This window comes from Lissotriton helveticus, chromosome 5_1 (genome assembly GCF_964261635.1).
Source record: "Lissotriton helveticus chromosome 5_1, aLisHel1.1, whole genome shotgun sequence".
NCBI lineage: Eukaryota > Metazoa > Chordata > Amphibia > Caudata > Salamandridae > Lissotriton > Lissotriton helveticus.
The window spans coordinates 582,262,135-582,283,110 of record NC_136065.1 but is presented as its reverse complement, the minus strand read 5'-3'; the positions used below and the strand labels follow the sequence as shown (position 1 = coordinate 582,283,110).

Below are 20,976 nucleotides of genomic sequence, written 5' to 3'. Positions count from 1 at the left end.
TTACCGGTAACGTGGATTGCGGTCATGCAGCTTGTCCAACAAGGATCAGTCATATTCACAGCAAGGAGGCATAGCAACTAGCTCTGGTCCTACCCTAACTCCGGTCCCCATAGTGAATACTTCCGGGTATGTGGTATATGTAACGCTGTTTAATGTTACGCTAGTGCGTCATGGATCTAGACCGTTAACTACTACGGCCATCTTTGTTGAGGATATTAATGACAATTTTAAAATAAACAGCGTTCAAAACCGGCAGAGTGTTTGTGATCCTGGATTTGTGTTAATTGTTGTTTATGGCCTAAACTGTAGTTCATGCTTATGGATGTTGCCTCTGAAAACAGTATTATTTAGAAAACCAACTGTGAGAAGTTAGGCTGGCATATGATGTCCACTAGTTCTAGTGGGCACCTAGCACCAGTCTAATCGACCCTTATTGATGGTGGTTGTAAAGTGAACCTTATAGAAAGCTATCTTAGTGGTAGGATGGACCAGCAGTCATCAGGCTAAGTCTTCAGAGAGCGTATTAAGTAAGTTGTTTTACCAATTATAATCCCTTGAGTACCAAATGAAAGGACACCACACAAGGTATATATCAGATGTATATGTATTTATTCTAAACACAACCCCTCTGCACTCTTTATGAGGTCAGAGGTAAAGATACAATGCAAGTCACTTAGTTAATATACGATAAGTTGCACAGTATACGTTATGCCTTAGGGGCCTCACAAACCATATACTAAAATAGTGGTATAAGAACCACAAGAGAATTAGAAAGCAGGCCTGGGGCCTGTGGAATCGCTGGGGCTACTCTAAACAACCAAAGGTTACGAAGTAGGAGGCCTACGGGAGACGCGTGCAGTGTCTGAACACAGCTGCGGGTTACCATTGACTTTCTATGGAAAACGTAGAAGTTACAAATATACGATTTAAGGACACTTCCGGATGGACTACGATGGAACCCTTTTAAACTAGGACACTTCGAGAGTCAAGACCCACGGGAGCACCGTACTCGTGTTACCTCACCCAGGGAAGCCGGGTGCAAAGGTGTCTTTTCGTGTCGGGTTTCGTCGTCATTTTCAATGGAGAGCTGCAAAGAAGTCCTGCAGGCGACCAGAGGAAAAGTGTCCGGGTGGATCGAAGATCTGTAGAACCTGAAAGCAGAACGGACAGAGTCTGGGTCACTTGCCAGTGACCAGGGCGGCGGTAGAAAGAGGCCACCAGATGTCGGGTGATTTCAGGTGAAGAGGTGAAGTTTGTCTGTTCAGCCACGAGGACCAGGGGGAGTAGACGATGACCAGGAGCTGGATTCTAGCTGTCCCACAAAGGATCTAGTGGACTGCGGTGTTGTATCCAGACTGGACCCAACAAGCCTTGGCAAATGCAACCCACATAGGATGTCGAGATTGGCTTCGGTGCAGACCAGCCAGGTCCGAGGAACTTCTCCTTTGTAGGGAAGTTGTAGCTAGCCTGGAGCAACCAGGAAAGCAAGATAGATGTAAAGGAAAGTCTTCGGGGGGCTCACTAGCCAACGGACTAGGAACTGCAAAGATGCATCGAGCTGAAATGCAAAAGTGGGGCCCACGGGTCACTCGTGAAGTGGGGGCCTCTGAGCTTCGGTGCAAATGATGCTCGGGTCTGAGGCTTCAAGCACCCCAATGCACGACTTCGAGTTACCTCGTGAAGTGAGTGCAGCTTGCAAAATGCAGGATGTCCAGGAGTTCCGGTTCCACGTCTCTCGTGACTGCAACGGGTCTCAGCTTTGCTGTGAGCGAAGGTCGGGGTCAGAGATGTTTGGAAGTCCATGTCCTGTGTCGCAGATTCTTTGGAATCCGGTGGGAGCCTCGAAAATGCAGACTGGCAAAGTTGCTGTTGGTGCTTGTTTGCACAGGGTGGCCACTCATTGACCACAAGGGAGGTGTCTTCCATCTTCCAGTCGAAATGGAATGTCGAAGGTCCAGGTTTTATGTTTCAAAGTTTCGTCCAGGGTAATCTAAAGTCCTAGTGACTGGGCTCCTATACTTATACTAAGTTTAGGGGCTGTACTACCCTTAAGGTCCCGCCTATGGGTGGACCTGGGAAGGGGGTGGTTATACTCCTTTCCCTTTGTCCAGTTCCGTGCCAGAGCTGGGGCCGAGTGCCCCAGCAACCGGTTTGAACTGGAAAATGCATGGAGCACCTTGTGTGCCCCAGGCAGTGTCTGGAAAGCATTCACTGAATGCAGCCCTCCCTGCCCCAATAAACAAAAGCCTGTCTGGAGAGGTCCTGGCACCTCCCTGGAAAGGAAACCTATTGTCCAGGCCTCCGCTGCCGGAGTTTCATCCAGCAACAGGAGGTCAGACTCGTGTCTGTGGCAGCAGTATCCATTTTGTGATGCTGAGGCTCTATTTAACTTTAACCGGGTAAACCAGTAACTACATGTCTTCTCCCTCTAGAAGGGTGGAATGCTACCCTGCTGCCAGGACAGGCCAGGAGGGGGTAGTATTCCAAAGTGTTTGACACCTTACACAACATGTTTTGATAAAGCCAAACCAAAGTTAGCATTAACTGCGAGGATTATAATGCACTTAAGAGTATATGGTATGGCTATATCATAGAACAGCTATAAGGAGATGGTTCCGAAAGCTGCAGAGGGGCTCAGCTCATGCTAGGGCACCCTCTCACATAAGACCAAGCACACTGCCTCCAGGATTGGCCTGCCATAGGAGTGACATAGGTGTCTATATGTATATATAGATATAGGTATACTATATCAAAGTAAGGGGTGATTACACCACCTTACACAGGCTGTATGAACAGACCTGTGGTGTCAGTTTGGAAGGCAAACCAGGGGTGGCACAATACATGCTGCAGCCCCTGGTAGGCCTAGGGTGCACCTATGCCCTGGGTACCTATGGTACACTATACAGGGGCTCACAAGGGTGACCCAGTAACCAATCTGGTATGTACCTAAAGTACATGGAGTCCATTTTATAGAGAAAGCAGATAGACTGGGGCCCTGAATAGCAGGGTCCCAGGCCAACTAAGTCGAAAACCAGCAAAACACCAGGAAAAAAGTGGGGGTAACCATATAGTCAGATATCCACCTTCCTACACCAAGTATACAGCTTGAAGAGAAGCACAGTAGTTACGCACAGATCTAGAAACTGGGCATGCTAGCTGTGCAGATGTTTTCTGCATCAATGGAGTGGTGTAGTCTTCAGTCAAAATTACTGGTAAAGTTACATATAGCGACCACTTATGTATAGGTGGAAGCGGTGGCATAACAATATGGGCTAGCACGTGATGTGCAAAGTGTGTGAGCAATGTCAAGTGCGTTGTCCATTGGTTCCCCTTCAGTCTCCGATCTGTTGTAGCAGACAGCGGGGGTAGGTACACCGTTATCACTGGGTCACTAATGGGTCACAGTGCGGCTTTGATGTGCATATACGCCCCAAACACTGACTCCCCTGAATGTTTCCATTCCCAAATGCCCAACATCAAAGTTAGATCCTATCTTTCTGCTGGTAGGTGGTGATTTTAATCTGCTCCTCAACCCCGAATTAGATGACACCTTCAACTCGCCCGTCACTAAGCCATGCGCGCACCATGCTCTTCGTGACCTTTGCGTACAACTAACCCTCCTTGATATTTGGCGCGAGCGCAACCCCACCCACACCGAATACACGCATTATGCTGGCCAGCATAACACCTGGACTAGAATTGATTATTGGCTTTTTTGCCCTGGCGTCTCCAGCTGGTCCCATTCACTCGTGACACTGCCGAGAACATATTCTGGCCATTCCCCTGTTAAGCTTTTTCTTCAGGTTCCCCGACCGGACGGGTTTGAGTGGCAATAGCACTTACCAAGTCGCGCCCTCAACGATGATCTTTTCCACACTGAAGTGCGCAAGGCCATTGCAGACAACTTCACCATCAACACTGGCTCAGTTGACACTTGGGCGGATCTGTGGTAGGGTTTCAAGGCCTACATCAAGTGCATTTGCATTGCCAAGCATGCAGGGGTGCTCAAAGATCTGCGCACCAACTTTTCCTGCTCAGAACGCAACCTCACTGAATTAGACAACGCAATGCTGCACACTTCTAACCCGAATACGGTGGAAAAACATTTGCCCCCCCCTCACTGAATATAGGGACTCCGCGGACCGCAAGATACTCTTTCTGGGTAAATATCAAACCGCTTGGCGATATGGCGAAGACGAGCGTCCAGGCCGGGTGCTTGCAAAGCCTATGTCACCAAGCTGCGGTCTTCCACTAAGCAGGTACTCAACAGCACAGCGGAAATCTGAGACAAATTCCTTGCTTATTTTACATCTCTCTACACTTCCAAATTAGGGCACGATCCCACAGCGCAGGAGGCCTATTTATCTGATATCGCACTGGTTTATCTAGAAAAAAATATGCAGGATTTCTTAGCAGAGCCGATCTCAAAGGACAATGTACTCGGAGCCATTGATACCCTTCGATGCTCTTCTGCCCAGGGACTTGTGGTAAATAAATAATTAATTACCGGTACTATTTTTCTATGCATTAACTGAAAAGGATAGCTCAATAAATAAGAGGCAGAATCCGTGGTATCTGAGTCATACGGGCTTTAATCAGATGGCTCGAGCCAATGGACCATCGGATTCCATCACCTGCAAAGGTTCAGGAAGGGACAGACACAGGACAAAGTGGGAAGAAAAGCCTAATATCATATTAACATCATACAGTATATATAGTAAAACAGTACAATTGCATTGAATACAGTAGGCGTAACAAGTGACAAACGGAAGATAAGAACATATGGGCGTGAAAAGAAGGCGTGCACAGTGCGTGCACGGAGACATGTGATGTAAACGTCACAGAAGCGTCATAAATGGGTGGATACATGGAGGGGGCTACCTGGGCAGCTGGAACCTTTAACCTACTGGTACGCGCAAACGGGCCATGACGTGTAACTGGGGAGAGCTGGGGGCTCTGACTTCTAGCACTAGAAGAGGAGACTAAAGTCTGGGATGTCAGAACGACCTGTACCTATAGCATATCTGATATCTTGTGTTTGGAGTACATGTTGCTTGAATCTAAAAGTCATCAGGGCAAAGGCTACTTGTCACTAAGGCATGCATATATTTCTACATGTATTGCGTGTGCTATGAATCTTCTATGGATATTAATTCAGTAATTCTCTTGCAAGGAGACAGAAAGACTAGACTATAGATGAAGATGTTTATGCGGTTCGTTAGCTAGGAATGTGAAGCCGGGGAGCTGAACTGATAACTGTAGGCATAACATATTCTTGGCAGACAGGCAGGCAGGCCAGGCCGGGCACCGCGCTGCTTGGCAGGAAGTAAGTGAAGGGTCAGGGATGCGGGAGGGGCTGCATCTCTCCTCGGAGTGTTTCAGGAGACTTGAGGCTCGAATCTAGTGTCTGGGCCCTGTGAGGCCTAGAAACGGGTGCAACTCGATGATTTAACGTGCACAATGTAAAGACGTTGGCAACATAGGCCTAATACTTGTTGCTTTCAGGAGGACTGGATAACTGGCATACTAACGTTGGACACAACTATAATTGCGTCTTTATTCGGTCAAGGGGGTAAATATGCATATCGATCATGCACATATAACATACGATGGGGAACACGTAGGGACACATGACAGGGCAAAATTCAATTTTCCTCAGACTGGATGGCTTCACTAGGGAGTTTTCCAAGGCATACAAAGATTTTCTGATGCTGCAACTAATCCAAGTGCACGCAGCGGCCCTCGAAAAACAAATTCTACCCCCACACTCCGCAAAACAGTTGTTATACTACTTCCAAAAGCGGGCAAAGGCCCGTCCTTATGTGGGTCCTACAGACCTTTGTCCCTACTCAATTTGAATTATAAAATTCTCACTAAGATCATCGCCATGCGCTGGTCCCAATTGATGGAATTCATTACCTCACCGGCCCAATCCACTGTGTCCCCCAGCGATCGACCTCCTTAAATCTCAGGACGCTGTTCTCGGTCCTCCACAGAATTAACCCGAGGTATCTGCCACCGCAATCCTATTGGACACAGAGAAGGTCTTTGGTACCTTGGACTGGCCTTTATTTGTGTCTGTTATACGCTGCATGGGGTTGCCTGTGGGATTTATAGCTACCACTGCACTTCTACACAGCCTCCCCATGGCGAGACTTCGCCTGAACGGCACACTCTCCCGACCTTTCCTTCTATCCCGCAGCACACAACAGGGTTGTCCTCTGTCACCTTTATTGTTTATCCTCGCCATGGACCCCGTAATCTGCCAATTCCAGGAAAGGCATCGGCAGGGAGGCCAACAATTCAACAACGGCCCCCTTCTGGTCTCCCTTTACACAAACGCCACTATCCTCTATGTAGGAGAGCCCCAGGTGAACCTAGAGCCACTCATTAGAGAGATTCTCCACTTTGGTCAACATTCCAGCCTGGGCATCAACTGGCGCAAGTTGGTTATTTACCCCTTAAACCCCAGTACAACTTCATGGAAATGTGAATTCCCCATCGAATGGTGCTCTGACTCCGTTAAATATTTGGGCATTTACATCGACCTAGATACAGCCCAGATCCTTTGTCTCAACTATGGGCAGGCAGTCAGCGCCCTCAACATCATCTCTTACGCCGACGACACCCAGCTGATCCTCTCCCTCACCAGAGACCCCGACACCGCCAGAACCTGCCTACACAAAGGGATGAAAGACGTCGCCGAATGGATGAAGGACAGCCGCCTGAAACTGAACTCGGACAAGACGGAAGTCCTCATCCTGGGATCCTCACCCTCCGCCTGGGACGACTCCTGGTGGCCCCCAGCCCTGGGCACCGCGCCCAAGCCAACCGATCACCCACGCAACCTGGGCTTCATCCTGAACTCCTCTCTCTCGATGACCAGACAAGTCAACGCCGTCTCCTCAGCGTGCTTCAACACCCTGCGTATGCTTCGCAAGATCTTCCGCTGGATCCCGACCGAGACCAGGAAGACTGTCACCCAGGCACTCGTCACCAGCCGACTGGACTACGGCAATGCCCTCTACGCCGGAACCACAGCAAAGCTACAGAAAAGACTCCAGCGCATCCAGAACGCCTCCGCCCGACTAATCCTGGATGTCCCCTGACGCAGCCACATCTCCAGCCACCTGAGGAACGTGCACTGGCTCCCCGTCAACAAGAGGATCACGTTCCGGCTCCTCACCCACGCACACAAGTCTCTCCACGACCTGGGCCCCAAGTACCTCAGCGACCGCCTGACCTTCTACACGCCCACCCGCCAGCTACGGTCCACCAGCCTCGCCCTCGCAGCCGTACCACGCATCCGAAGAGCCACCGCCGGAGGAAGATCCTTCTCTTACCTGGCTGCCAAGACATGGAACTCCCTCCCCACCCACCTTCGGCTGACCCAGGACCATCTCGCCTTCAGGCAACAACTCGAGACCTGGCTGTTCGAACAGTAGCATGCCCCTTCCCCCAAGCGCCTTGAGACCCTCCCGGGTGAGTAGTGCGCTATACAAATGGTATGATTGATTGATTGATTGATTGAAGCCCAAGTGGAGAGATGGCTGCAGCTACCATTTCTATTGCCGGCAGAGTTGCAGTGCTTAAGATGGTGGTTCTTCCCAAATTTTGATATCTTTTTTAAAATATCCCCATAGCCCTCCCGAACAGTTTCTTTTTAATGTTGCGTTCCAAACTTTTAAGATTGGTCTGGGGTGGCAAACAGGCCTGCTTCCGTTGGAAGGTTCTCACCCTAACGTATGAGAGGGGAGGGTTTGGGGTGCCAGATTTACAACTATATTACCTCGTGGCTCAATGCAGCTGTGCCTTTGCATGGTTCCACCCAGACGCCAGGATCCTGTTTCTCCGCTCGGAGGCAGATTTCGTTCTTCCTGAGCGGCAATCCACTGTCTTGCCCAAGGGCGTACCCAGAGACCCCAATGATATACAGACAGTTTCCACTACCAGCTGGGCCTGGGATAAGCTGAAACTAATTACCGCTGGCTGCCAATAACAGATGAAAAATTGTACAGCGTGCTTTGGCCAAATTTGACATCAAAAGACTGGGAGTCTTATAACCAGATGGACACATTTTTTCGGCAACGGAAGATTCCACTTTCAAGAAGCTTCATTTATGGATAGCTTTGTCTTAGGGCGGATCCGCTCGGCTTTGCGTGCCACGTTGCCAGGGTTTCCCATTGAACCAGACTCGTTCACTCCACTCTCACTCATTGAGTGAGAGCGGGGTTCACCTCATATCTAAACTCTATAAGGCATGCGCTGGGATGCTGCCGGTTAACATTGACAGGATTCGCAGGGATTGGGAAGGTGACTTGGGCCGCCCCATCATGGACGATCTATGGGCTAAATGTTGTGCTGTCAGGAAAGAAGTTTCACTAAACAGCAGGCATAAACTACTACATTTTAAGTTCTTACGTAGAATATACATCACTCCTGCCTGAGCCCATAAACTGGGCCTGTCTAGACCCCGCACCTGCCATAAATGCAATGCCCCACATACTGATTTTGCACACCCCGCCTGGTCATGTCCGTAACTACAGCCATATTGGGAGATGGTGCACGAAACACTAGGTAACATGACGGAGTTGGCCCTCATCCCCACACCTGAAGTGGCACTCCTGGGTTATGTGGCAAACCTCCCCAAAAGCATTAGTAAATTTGTATCCCTCAGTTTGCTGCTGGCCAAAAGAGAAATAGCTATTCATTGGGGCCATAGGAAAGTTCCCACTTAGCAAAGTTGGTTGAATAGTCTGGCTTATTGTACCACCAATAGCAAAGTATACTCTAGGATGCAGCCTGGCACCTCCCACCCCAAGGAAATTTGAGGACCTTACAGGGCCTATGTGGAAAATGTTCGACAAGCCTCTAACCCACAGCTGTAGCGGGCATTGTCCCTGCCAGGGTGGGGTAATCTGTTTTGTTGTCTTCCATTTTTTGCTACCCATTGCATTGCTGTGCCCCGTAATGACCAGGTCTCTTTGATTATATGGCCTCACCTGTGTCGGTTGGGTTTGGGTGGGATCGTGCACCCGCTACTGGTCGGCGGAAGGTTGTTCTCAGGAATGGGGGACAGGCCATTGAGATTGTATTTCTTAGCCTGGCTACTACTCTTCTTCCTTTAGCTACATGCCGTGACAAATGCTGTACTGATACATTATGCTCCATCTTACCTTCTTCAATTGTAATGTCAAAGACAGTGAACGAATATGATTGTTTTGCTATGATGTACCAAAATGGTAAATAAAGCTTTTTTTTTTTAAAGTGCGTTGTCCATGAGTCAAGGTAGTGACACTGTAGATGTTAAGTCCGAGGGCATGATAATGGGGGCACGACTAATAGAAGGTATTGAAGTGGTAGTTATCCAGGTCGGTTCAACTCTGCCCATGGTATGTCATCATTAAGACCCCTGGTGTGTGTGTAAAGTTTAAAGACTCATTTTTGTTCTTTCCTAAACAAAACCTCTTTTGATATTTGAGGGTGGGCTTCCAAAATGTTCCAGTGTAGATCATTAGTGGTATGGTTGTGTTCTGCAAAATGCTCACATTTCTTAATTAGGCAGGTGCCCCCTTGGAATAAAAGTATCAGACAGGGTGCTCTAGACCTATTTTAATTTTCAGACTCACCACACTACCTAGCCCACACACACGCACTCACCCTACGGCTTAATCAACAAAAGATCTCCACCAAAGGGCCCCTTGACGGGTCCTGTCGGGCATTGCAGCGCCAGCCCGACGAGGAGCAGGCCCATTGATGAAGCATGACATCCATCAGGGTATATGAGGGCACTTTTTAGAAAGACCTGCATTCTCCCTCACTCCTAGGAACTGCATACCCCCTGTTTTTGCATACAGTGATTCACATTTTGAGGGGATTGATCATTTTGAGAACCTCTACAGAAGCCTAGGGTGGAGAAAATTCCCAAGAGAGTCTCTAACCAAAAGGACGATGCAAACAATTCTCTGATATTAACCTTCATATGGCATTTGAGACTGACCTATGTCCTCTTGAGGAATGCCACTCAATCACACAACAGCATTTTGGATGATCGAGTAGAGGTCCTAGGAACTTCATTTCCCTGGGATCCCATTATTAGCCTTAAATAGGGAAAGATTTGTGATGTTCAGAGTGAAAGAGACTGAATGGCCAGTAAGATTTGTCAGACATGGAAAAGTCAATGTTCAACTAAGATAACCTCGATTGCCCATGCTTTGCGGATTTCTCCTTAACCCAAAAGTAGCAAATTATTTGTTAGGTAGTCCTTGAACAAAGCAGAATATGCCATTGGTATGGCATCTCAGCACCTTTTGGTAGTTGCCATGGCAGACAGGAGTCCGATTCCATTTTGACAATTTCGAATACACTCACAAAAATAAATGCAAAGGTGTAAAACTGCTCAGAAATTGTAAATACCAGGCAAAACATGTCAGAGATTGATTCTAGAATGCTGACACTTACAGCCTCAAAAACATTAGAAGAGATTCATGTTATTGAAAGCAAGCTAGTTACAAGCTCTCCGGCAAAATTTAGAAATGCTGGCACAAGGTCTAAAATGCTCATACTGATTTTGCAATCCCAAGGAGTCTGGGCTCTGGGAAGAATATGTTTACGTGGCAAAGGAGATTGTGCAGTGTCAGTGGAGAGGTACTGCAAACTATTTTGCAAGGTGGGTCCCTAGTTATTATAGTTCTTCAGAGATGGGCCCTTTGACAGAAGGTCTGTTGTTTGAAGACTCTTTTGTTAAACAGCTTACTAAAAAGGACAGCTTATTCAGTGTTCCACTAGATGAAGGGTAGGCATCGATTAGGGACATTTTCCTATCTGAGATTTTTGCAGGGACCAGTGACATAAGGTCCACTTGATTCCTCTTCCAAATGGCTCAGGATCTAGACATGAGAGGGGGTTGAATATTTGTCAGAGTAGAAAACGCATACTAATCTATTTTCAAATCAAGAGGCAAAGTTCACAGGGACCAAGCGTGCATCGATGCTTCAGGGGTGCAGACCTTTCACGTTTGCCCTTTCTACCCATGGCAAAATAGGGGAAGATTGCAGTGTTTTATCACATTTGAATACAGATTTGTGTGGAACCTCCAAGCAGCAAACTGTTTCTTATAGAACCCTTTATGACTCTGATGTACAAAGGGGCCCCTCCCGGCCATTCTTAAAAAACATGAACAATCTGTGTTGTACTGCATAGAGTCTGCCATACAAAGGGGTCAGTGAAATAACCTGGAAACAACTGTGGCGGTTTGTGAGCAATATTGTCCTCTTGAAGGAGACTATTTAACAAGAATGAAATGTAAAAAGTTAATGTTACACTTCCAATATGACTGTAGTATTGAAGGCTCATAGAACTCCTGGGTGGTGCGTTGGGGCCAGTGTTGTGATTTCATTTGTCTACCACCCTGTATGTACCTACTGTTTTCCACTGAACCGCAGACACCAGTGTTGACAGCTTTTCAGGCTGTAAAGGTTTGCTGATCATTTAGCTATGGTTTCATGATTCTCATATCCCCAGTAGAAGCAAACTTCAGGAATCATGCACGATTATCTGAAGTATCTGAAGTTCCAGTGGAAACCATTAGGTCTGGTAAATATACAAAAGGTAGCTTCAATCTCAAAGAAGATAAACAACTTAGGGTTTAACCTAAACACACAGAACGTCATCCTCGATTCATCAGTGTGGAATGTGTACAAAGAAAATAGCAAAGCTCTAGCAGCTTTTTGGAGGAATCAAATCACACATGATTTTCGGCATTCCAATAATGCTATATAATAACCATTAGATTAGAGGGCCTGGCAGAGGAGTAGGGCCATTATGCATTTCCAAAAGTGTTAGTTTATGGCAAACACATTGTTCTGTTAGAAGAAAGTAGTAGACAAATTTAGGACAATCTATGGATTTCACAGAATCGGGTGCCCACGTTTGGATGGGGAGCTTAGTGTGGAAAGCAGTTGATGAGGGGAAACCGATTCTATGTGAAACAAACATAGCACAAAAAACTGATTGAATTTGTTACTGTGATCTTTTGCCGTAAAAAGTTTGGCTAAAGATGAGATTCAATTTTAATTTCCTCTAGGGGTGCAACAATCTCTCAGTTGTGGGGTGCAGCAATCTCTTAGTTGTGAGATGAAATAAATCATTTAGGAGGGTGAATGTCTGATCATGTTCTTGGCACTATTATTTTGACCCCTTCAGGTGAACCACTCTGTGTGAAAATGCATTCCGATTTGATCAATTCCTTATATCTCTTTAGGGGTGCTATTCTGCTCATCTTTCCAGTCAGAGGACTTCATCATCATTCAAAAGTGTTTACACTGCTTGCAGTCCACATGCTGATTGATCTCGGTTTCATACCTGGTCTGTACTAAATATTGGATGAAGTGGCAACCTGGTGAAGGAAAAGTACGAAATATATTGTGGCATGTATTAAACATGTATTGGACATGACACACATTAATAATGTATTCAGTAGGTAGGGCACCAGTCAAGGAAAACAGATCACCTGTCCCAAAAGGGGTGATGTTTCACATATGTAGATTAACAAAATTGGACATTAAGGGCCTTTATAAAATTTGGCGGACAGGATACCCAGTCAAAATGTGGTAGGTATCCTGCCTACAATATTACAGTTGCCATAGGCTATATTGCACTTGTAATATGGTTGACAGGACATCCACCAAGCATGTGATGGATTCTTCCATCTGGCAAACTTTAAAAGGCAGTTACCATACCATATAAAGATCTGCAGGCATCGCTGGTTGTACATAAATTACAACATACCTCTCTTCTTACAATAAATCTAGAGTAGGGGATGTCTCAGTCTGCTGCCACTGTTAAAAATAGCCCAACTCTGATAGACAAACTTAAACAAATAAAAAACCCACATTCACCTAGTGTAACAACAGAAAAAAGGTGAGAAAGCGAGATAGCACCTCACGGGCACACCACCAATGGGGCCCCTGGCTGGTACTCACCAGGATGGCCCTGTTATCATCATTGGTGCCATCAAGCTATAACGGAAACGTGTCCTAAACCCAAAGAAAAGACAGTGAGTGGTGCAGTGAACACAAATTATATGTAACACAACATACAACATTCAACAATTAACATATAATATATTCTGCAACTGGGACAATTTCTTTAATGGTGTTCCTTCTTGTTGCATACGGTACATACATGAACAATAAAAAAGGAAGATGTGAATACTACCAATCGATTCACACCCTACTTACAGCCGACATGTTTCATTGCCTTTGTATCTATCAGGCAATTTCCTCAGGGCAAACCACTTTCAATGCCACTGCAAAGGACACTGGGCTTTGCGCGCTGTAGTAAAACATAAAACAGACAGAATCGAGGTTACCTGCTGTCCTACCCTGTTCAATTCACAATGCTATTCTGCGCAGAAAAACAGCGTAATGCTGCAAAGAAGGAAATAATTACCCTTCAATGAACCTTGCCTCTTATACCAGCCAAGAGGATTTTAAAAGGATAACAGCCCCCATTGGTGAGCCTGGTCCAGTCTCCCTTCATTACTGATGCTTGACCAAACATCAAAAGATCAGGGTTACATTTAAAAAGACACATCTTGTACCTGTAATTTTGAAGATCTCTCATCAAAGATGCACCCCAATGCGGGGCTGTTATCCTTTTAAAATCCTCTTGGCTGGTATGAGAGGCAAGGTTCATTGAAGGGTAATTATTTCCTTCTTTGCAGCATTACACTGTTTTTCTGCGCAGAATAGCATTGTGAATTGAACAGGGTAGGACAGCAGGTAACCTCGATTCTGTATGTTTTACTACAGCGCGCAAAGCCCAGTGTCCTTTGCAGTGGCATTGAAAGTGGTTTGCCCTGAGGAAACTGCCTGATAGATACCAAGGCAATGAAACCTGTCGGCTGTAAGTAGGGTGTGAATCGATTGGTAGTATTCACATCTTCCTTTTTTATTGTTCATATATGTACCGTATTCAACAAGAAGGAACACCATTAAAGAAATTTTCCCAGTTGCAGAATATATTATATGTTAATTGTTGAATGTTGTATGTTGTGTTAAATATAATTTGTGTTCACTGCACCACTCACTGTCTTTTCTTTGGGTTTAGGACACGCTTCCGTTATAGCTTGATGGCACCAATGATGATAACAGGGCCATCCTGGTGAGTACCAGCCAGGGGCCCCATTGGTGGTGTGCCCGTGAGGTGCTATCTCGCTTTCTCACCTTTTTTCTGTTGTTACACTAGGTGAATGTGGGTTTTGTATTTGTTTAAGTTTGTCTATCAGAGTTGGGCTATTTTTAACAGTGGCAGCAGACTGAGACATCCCCTACTCTAGATTTATTGTAAGAAGAGAGGTATGTTGTAATTTATGTACAACCAGCGATGCCTGCAGATCTTTATATGGTATGGTAACTGCCTTGAACACTAGGACAATAGTAGTTTGTTGACTTATTGAGTGGAGGGCTTCCTAGTTGTTTGTTTCCCTCTTTGCTCCTACCTTTTTTCCCCAAACTTTAAAAGGCCCCAAGACTTTTATGTATCCATGATTAACTATCCAACCCAAATAATAATAGGTAGAGTCTTTAACAAAGGAGCTGAGACAGAAATCCAAGAGAAAATTATAGATCTCATTAGGAAAGAAATATGTCAGCATCTATACCTTATCTAGCCAGATTGGTCAGATGGATGATGGAACAAGCAGTGTGTAATATGTTGTCAGATATGGCTATAAGCCAGTGTAAGGTATATGATGTTTATTCCTGCAAACATCAGGCGGTTTTAGCAATAATTACTCCTTTGTCCGTCCTAGTTTGGAGCGTTGTGGAGCTCTCCTGTGAGTGCTTTGAGATGCCTCCCAATCATGCTCCTCTCTTGACCCAGGGTGGTCCTTGAGAGAAATAAAAAGATATATGGCCTGAGTACCAAGGCAATATTACATCAATGATCAGTCCGTCACCATCAACCGTGAGGTACAACTCCTAAACTGAATAACAAAAGAAAACCAAATCATGTCTCACGAACCCCGTGGGTGAGGGAATTTTTATGTGCTCAGGTGAAAACAAGTCTCTATGTCCATTGTCTTAACATGCCGCAAGTGTGACCCCTCACAGGCCCACTAGGTACAACCTTTTGAGTGCCCATGAAAGAGATAAAAAAAATAACCCCAGCTGCTTGCCTGAGCCACGGCTCTGGCTCAGAGCTGCATTGTTCTGGGTCTCCGCACCTATCTCTGGAGTCTGGCTGGTTCTGCTCTCCTATGGCTCAGGGTCCTGATTCCTTCCTACTGCTCTCAGCGGTCGTCACGTCGCCTCTCCGATATTCTCGGTAGGATTATCCTCTCTGTCTGTAGCAATGTTTCACCTGTCATCCTGCCGCTCGGCTCCTTCTCTTTCCTTCCATTCGCCTCGCGGTTGCGTTCTCCCCATGCCGTCTCCTTGTTCCTCTCCAAACGCAGCATCAAAGCGGCATACCCCTCTTATTCGGGCTCCAGACGTCTAGGGGGGGTGGCCAAAACCAACTAGAACATTACCATTGGCGGCCTTCGTGAGGACTGCATCGGCCATGATGGGGTCCCCACCTGTGTCAACTGCTCCCAAGCCACACAATGTCAGTAAATTATGTTATAAACCTTACTTAGGTAGGGGAGCAAGGGCTTTGGATAAGCCTATTCTGGAGCCAGCCTAGAAGATATTTTAACATTTAAGGCTGGTCTGGATATTAAATGCATGAAAGATTCTGTTTTAAGTTTGTTGGCCATATAGCTTTGTTATTGGTAAGGCTTTAAAGAGCATACTTTGGCTTCACTCCCCACAAAATATGCAGATTGGATTTAGCTAAAGTGAGGGGATTTCATGGCTCTATTAGCAAAATGAGCCATCATTACGAGTTTCTTTTACCCCCTGTAGGCCTGGTAACCATAGTTAGCGGGCCAGCCAGGATTACAGGTAATGTGGAAACACCGCAGGCACATACGGTTTAGCCTAATGACTGCAGGTACTCAGCCAAAATCTTTGAGTGAAAATGCAGCCTTGAATGAGGAATAACCAGTATAATCTGATGCACAAAATCTGTTTCTCTGTTTATTCCCCATTTCACAATGAGCCCCCGAGATATTCTATTTGAAAATTAAATAAGCAATGACCCCCTCGCTATAGGAGAGTTCTCCCATGGCACCGCGGGGCATTTTGCAGTATTCAATTCCCCTAACCACCAGGTTTTACCCGGCGAAAGCAGTGAAAATTTGCCATATGTTCACCGACTCTAAATAGAGCAGGTGGACGAATGACAAAACTTCCAAAGGCCCTTACTCTTTCTGGCAGTCAGAGGTGTATGTTGTTGATGTCTCCGCTGTCAACATAGTGGCGATCCGCCTGACTCTAAATGAGGTGGGCGGACCTTCAGTTTGGCGGATGGGGTACCCTGTTGTCTTTGCAAAAGATTACCCTCTCTACCAACTCTAAATTGGGCCCTAAGTCATAAACAAGCATGGAAAAGTCTTGGGAAAAAGGAGAAGAAAATGTAAATGGAGTTGAAGTCTGTGTCAGGGGTTACAAAGCCCAAAAGTTCGAAAGGAAGAAGGTGTAGAACAAGACAAGAAGCTGTTTCACTAGAAACTATGATGCCTTTGGGAAGATTATTCACAAATTTGTATTAATCTAATTTGCAAACCAGAGATGTCCAATCTGCACACCGACTGGTTTGTGAATGGGAATGCAATCTGTAATGCGATCTAAGTACTAAAATGTTGCATCACAAATTGAACATTTGCAGGGAATCACAAACAACCTGCCTAATGAATAATAATTAGACAGGTCACAATTTGCAGACCCTTGTGATTGGATGTAAATATAGGAATGGCTGGCAAGCAAAGGATCTTCACAGGTTTCCATCTATGCATTTGCACTACAAAATGGTAATCTATATCTATAAAAGGAGCAGGTGCCACTTTTGGAATAAAAGTTTCTATTTATTTGGTTTCTGAAGATATCAGGGACCACAACTGCACTCACAAACTACTGACAAATTGCTCTCCCAATCACAGATAGAAAGAGGCGTCATTTTTAAGCCCTCATTGTATTTGAAATTCGGACAGAGTTTCAAAAGAGCTATTCTAACCCAGCTCAAATTGGTGTTTCGAACATGGGTTCTGACTGGAAAATACCTTTTTACTATTTACAAAAGCTCTTTCATGAGTCAGACAGACTTAAAATGATTAAAAGACTTAAAAGGGCTTTTATAAAATGTAAAAAGCTATCCTGCAGTCACCAACCCTTTGATTTGCAAATCGCAGTGATTCTGACCTCAAATCACTTTTGTCTAGCAAGTTCATGTTTGGTTTACTCTTTGGACTCCTTTCCTCTTGTTTCATGTGAAATGTTGTGGCAATGCCTGTTTTTATTTCTATTGTTTTACTTGTTCTGTCAATAAAAAGAACAAAGCATAAAGCTTTACTAAAAACCTTAAATTCAGCATATTTTGTTATAATAGCATTTAATAAATGTAGAATTAATGCATGCTCAAAATTAGATGTTGTACTGTTAACTTAATTTGTGCATTGTTACAAATTCAATAGTGCAATACAAAATAACGTACAACTAATCAAGTATATTATTGTTGTCTAGAAACACAAAGTGGGCACATCACAAATTGAACCATATAAATTTGTTTGATTGGTAGTAATAACAATAGGAAACGTTGACCTTCATCATAATTACTATCACAACATAGACAACAACAAATAGGGCAAAAACAATTACCAACAATTTCACACAACATATTTTTAAAAACATGAATTTTTCCACATCACAAATTACTTTAAATCTACTCTAAAAGAAAAAAAGACTTTTTGTTGGGCTTACTGGTTCTCTTTGAATTTCTTCCACGCAGTTTCCATTTGAGTCACTTGAAGATGCTATACTAATATAATGTTCATAAGAACCATTGCTTCCAAAGCTACCGTAACCACTAGATCCATTATTATGAATGGGCTGAAAGAATTGAGAAACAAAATTCCAGATAGAGTGAAAATTAAAAGTAGAAGTTCATAAATTCACAACAATTTAATACTTGTAACAGTGTAAAATACTGAAAGACCAATATCAAGCAAATGCAGTACGCCGGTGTTTCATAAACATTGGTCCCTGGACCCCTGGGTGTCTGCAACACCTACTCATGGAGTTCAAAACTGCTTAGAAAATTAAACAATATCATAATAATAATAAAGTGTATATAAATAAAGAAACAGTATGAGAACCTGAAAATGTTAAAATGTTCTGTAAATGTTAAAGAATTTGAAATTGGATGCTAAAAAGTCAGTGTGTATCCTCAGATTGATCTGTGTGAACAGTGCTGATGCATCAAAAAGATTATAGTGTGGACAGAGGGTGGCCTCAAATGAATTTAGAAAAGCTACAACCTTACCATTAAAATGTAGATTGTTTTATTTGCATTTGTTTGTAAAATAAATTACATATTTCATCATTGGTCTATTTGTTTGATGAATGCTTTTTTTCTGCATTTTTGTGTATTGTTATCCGGTTCAAATCATCAAAATTCCTTAGGCTGAGGTCTTCGTCTACCAGTAATGAATCAGTTGAGACCCTGGATTCCTATAATGATTCAGTGGGGATCACTGGATTCCAATATTAATTCAGTGGGGATCCCCGGATTCCAGTAATGATTGAGTGAGGGTCCACAGAAGGCAACAAGTTAAGAACCACTGCGTTAAACCACATAATGAAAAAATAATGATTTGGGCTTTTATTTAAAAAAAAAATGTATATATATTTTTTACAGAATTTTATATGGCACGAACTCGACCCGAATCGGGTATCAGAGCGCTTTACATAGCACCAGTTGCATTACATGAGGACACAATCATTTTTGTGAGGCATGGGGAGATTAAGTGATTTGCTCAGAATCACAGGATGTTCAGCGTCATTGCAGAGACTCGGACCCAGGTCCCATGATTCGAGGCCAAATCCTCCCCTCTTTTGTCTTGTTATCCTCTTTCTGACTTGTGAACAATCATGTAAAGCGGATTGGTCTCTGAACACACCTACCCAATGGTTCTTACTTTTGAGGTTCACCAATAATCCATCCAATAGCTTATGTATCTCCAGCAATGCATCAAAGCCTACCATTTTCATTTTTTTCAGACTTTTCAAAAATGGAACTTCCTTGCTTTCAGTAATTTGTGCTTCTTCAATATTCAAACCACACACACCTTTTTATGGAAATTAAAAGTCATGTAAACTGTAAAGTAGCTAGCACACTATGGACATGATTCACAAAGGTAATCTTAGACTTTTGTGTAAGTTTGGACTTGCTGTATTAACTTTACTACTCAGGCCCATGGAGTCAACTTACACATTGTAGTAACGTTTCTATTTTTTGGTATTCACAAACTGTGAGCGTAATTTTACCACTAGCAATTTTTACTAGTAGTAAAATTACATTTGTTTGTGAATACCAAAAAGTAGTAAAGTTACAACAGCAAGTGTAAACATACACAAAAGTGTACTTTTATATTTCTAAATCAGACCATGTTTTTGATGTTGATTTTTTTTTTACTGTAAGGGATCATAAATGCCTGAATTCAGTTTAGACCTACCCTTTATCTCTCACATTTACATGACAAATATATTGCTAATCATTTGCCTGTTAGCATAATTATTGCAAATTGTCAATACATGCTGTTTCACTTCATTGTTAGTTAGTAATGTACAAAGTCCTTGTTTTTGTTTGATATTTCTCATAGTTCTTTAAGAATCTCTCAAGTGCTTTCAAATTCGTTCTTTCCATGTGACTTTCGCCATATTTAATAATCCACAAAACATATTTATTCCGAAGGTCTATACAGAGAATGAGTTGATTATTTCACACTGACAGTGGTCTTAAACACCCCAGAGGTTTTGAGCGAAAGTATAAATCTGTTTTTTCTTTATGAAATATTCTTTATCTTTCTTCAAATTTTCTATCACCAGAGAAATGGCTAGTAGAGCCAGGTCCACAGTTAATGTTTTTTATTTCACTCCCTGACAATATTTGCATCACTTATCAACTAAAATACATACATGTATAGGTAATAGGATATCTACCAACAGCTGAGTTCATGATTGATGACTGATACTGAATTGAGAAAAATGCATATTAATGAATAGAAATTCATTACTGTAGGAGGTAAAACCGCAATCTGGCACAATAAAGGGCCAACTACATTGTAAAGATTTAAAGGACGGATTTAGAGTTTGATTGAAGGGTTATCCTATATACTATATATCCTGATGCACTTGTAATAAGATGGATTGGATATCCGTCAAGTTGTGAAAGAGCAAGCTATCCACCTATATCTAAATCAGCCCCATAGCTATGAAATAGGCCTTTAATTAAACTGCGTTTTTAGATCAACCCTCACTGTTTATTCGTGAAGGCCTGTCTAAATATGTATATCTGACAGCATTTCAGCCACACCCCTTAACACAGTTCATACAACAGTTTGAAAAAGTACCATCCATAGTCACAGGACCTCCATTCTAGGTATCAGGACTACCTTCAATTAGAGGTAGCAAGGGAAATGAGCTGCTTACCAGGGCTTGCTCTTTTATACCCGTCATTGCTATTGCTACGTGTGCTCTCATAAAAGCAGCAGTGTGAAAAGAAAGTAACCAGAGATCAATAGGCATGGTTTACGCTCTAGTTTCTACTTCCTGCCCATCATCTAGCGCCACCGTAGCAAATGGAGGATGTTCAGGGTCATGGCAGGAACACTGGGTCAACTCTATTGTGTGACTTGTGGCCAAAAGCTTTGTAATTATTTTCATTATCCTTGGCATTCTGATGGATTGGCTTCCATGATCCGAACCTACACTACCCTTCCACCAAATAAGCACAAAGAAGTATAGCGCAAAACCTTCGACTGTGCCTGGATATACTTCTTGAACTCATTTTAAATATATATATTTCCAATGA

At 43.8% G+C, this 20,976-nt stretch overlaps 1 protein-coding gene across 2 annotated transcripts in view; it reads right to left on the bottom strand.

The window, feature by feature from the left end:
* PER3 (period circadian regulator 3) overlaps positions 1-20,976 on the bottom strand; it is a 361,451-nt gene that overhangs the window by 207,491 nt on the left and 132,984 nt on the right. For both annotated transcript variants that reach the window (XM_078642926.1, XM_078642925.1), the window contains one exon: positions 17,865-17,993. In XM_078642926.1, the coding sequence (XP_078499052.1) occupies positions 17,865-17,993 (129 nt within the window). The remainder of the gene's footprint in view (positions 1-17,864; positions 17,994-20,976) is intronic.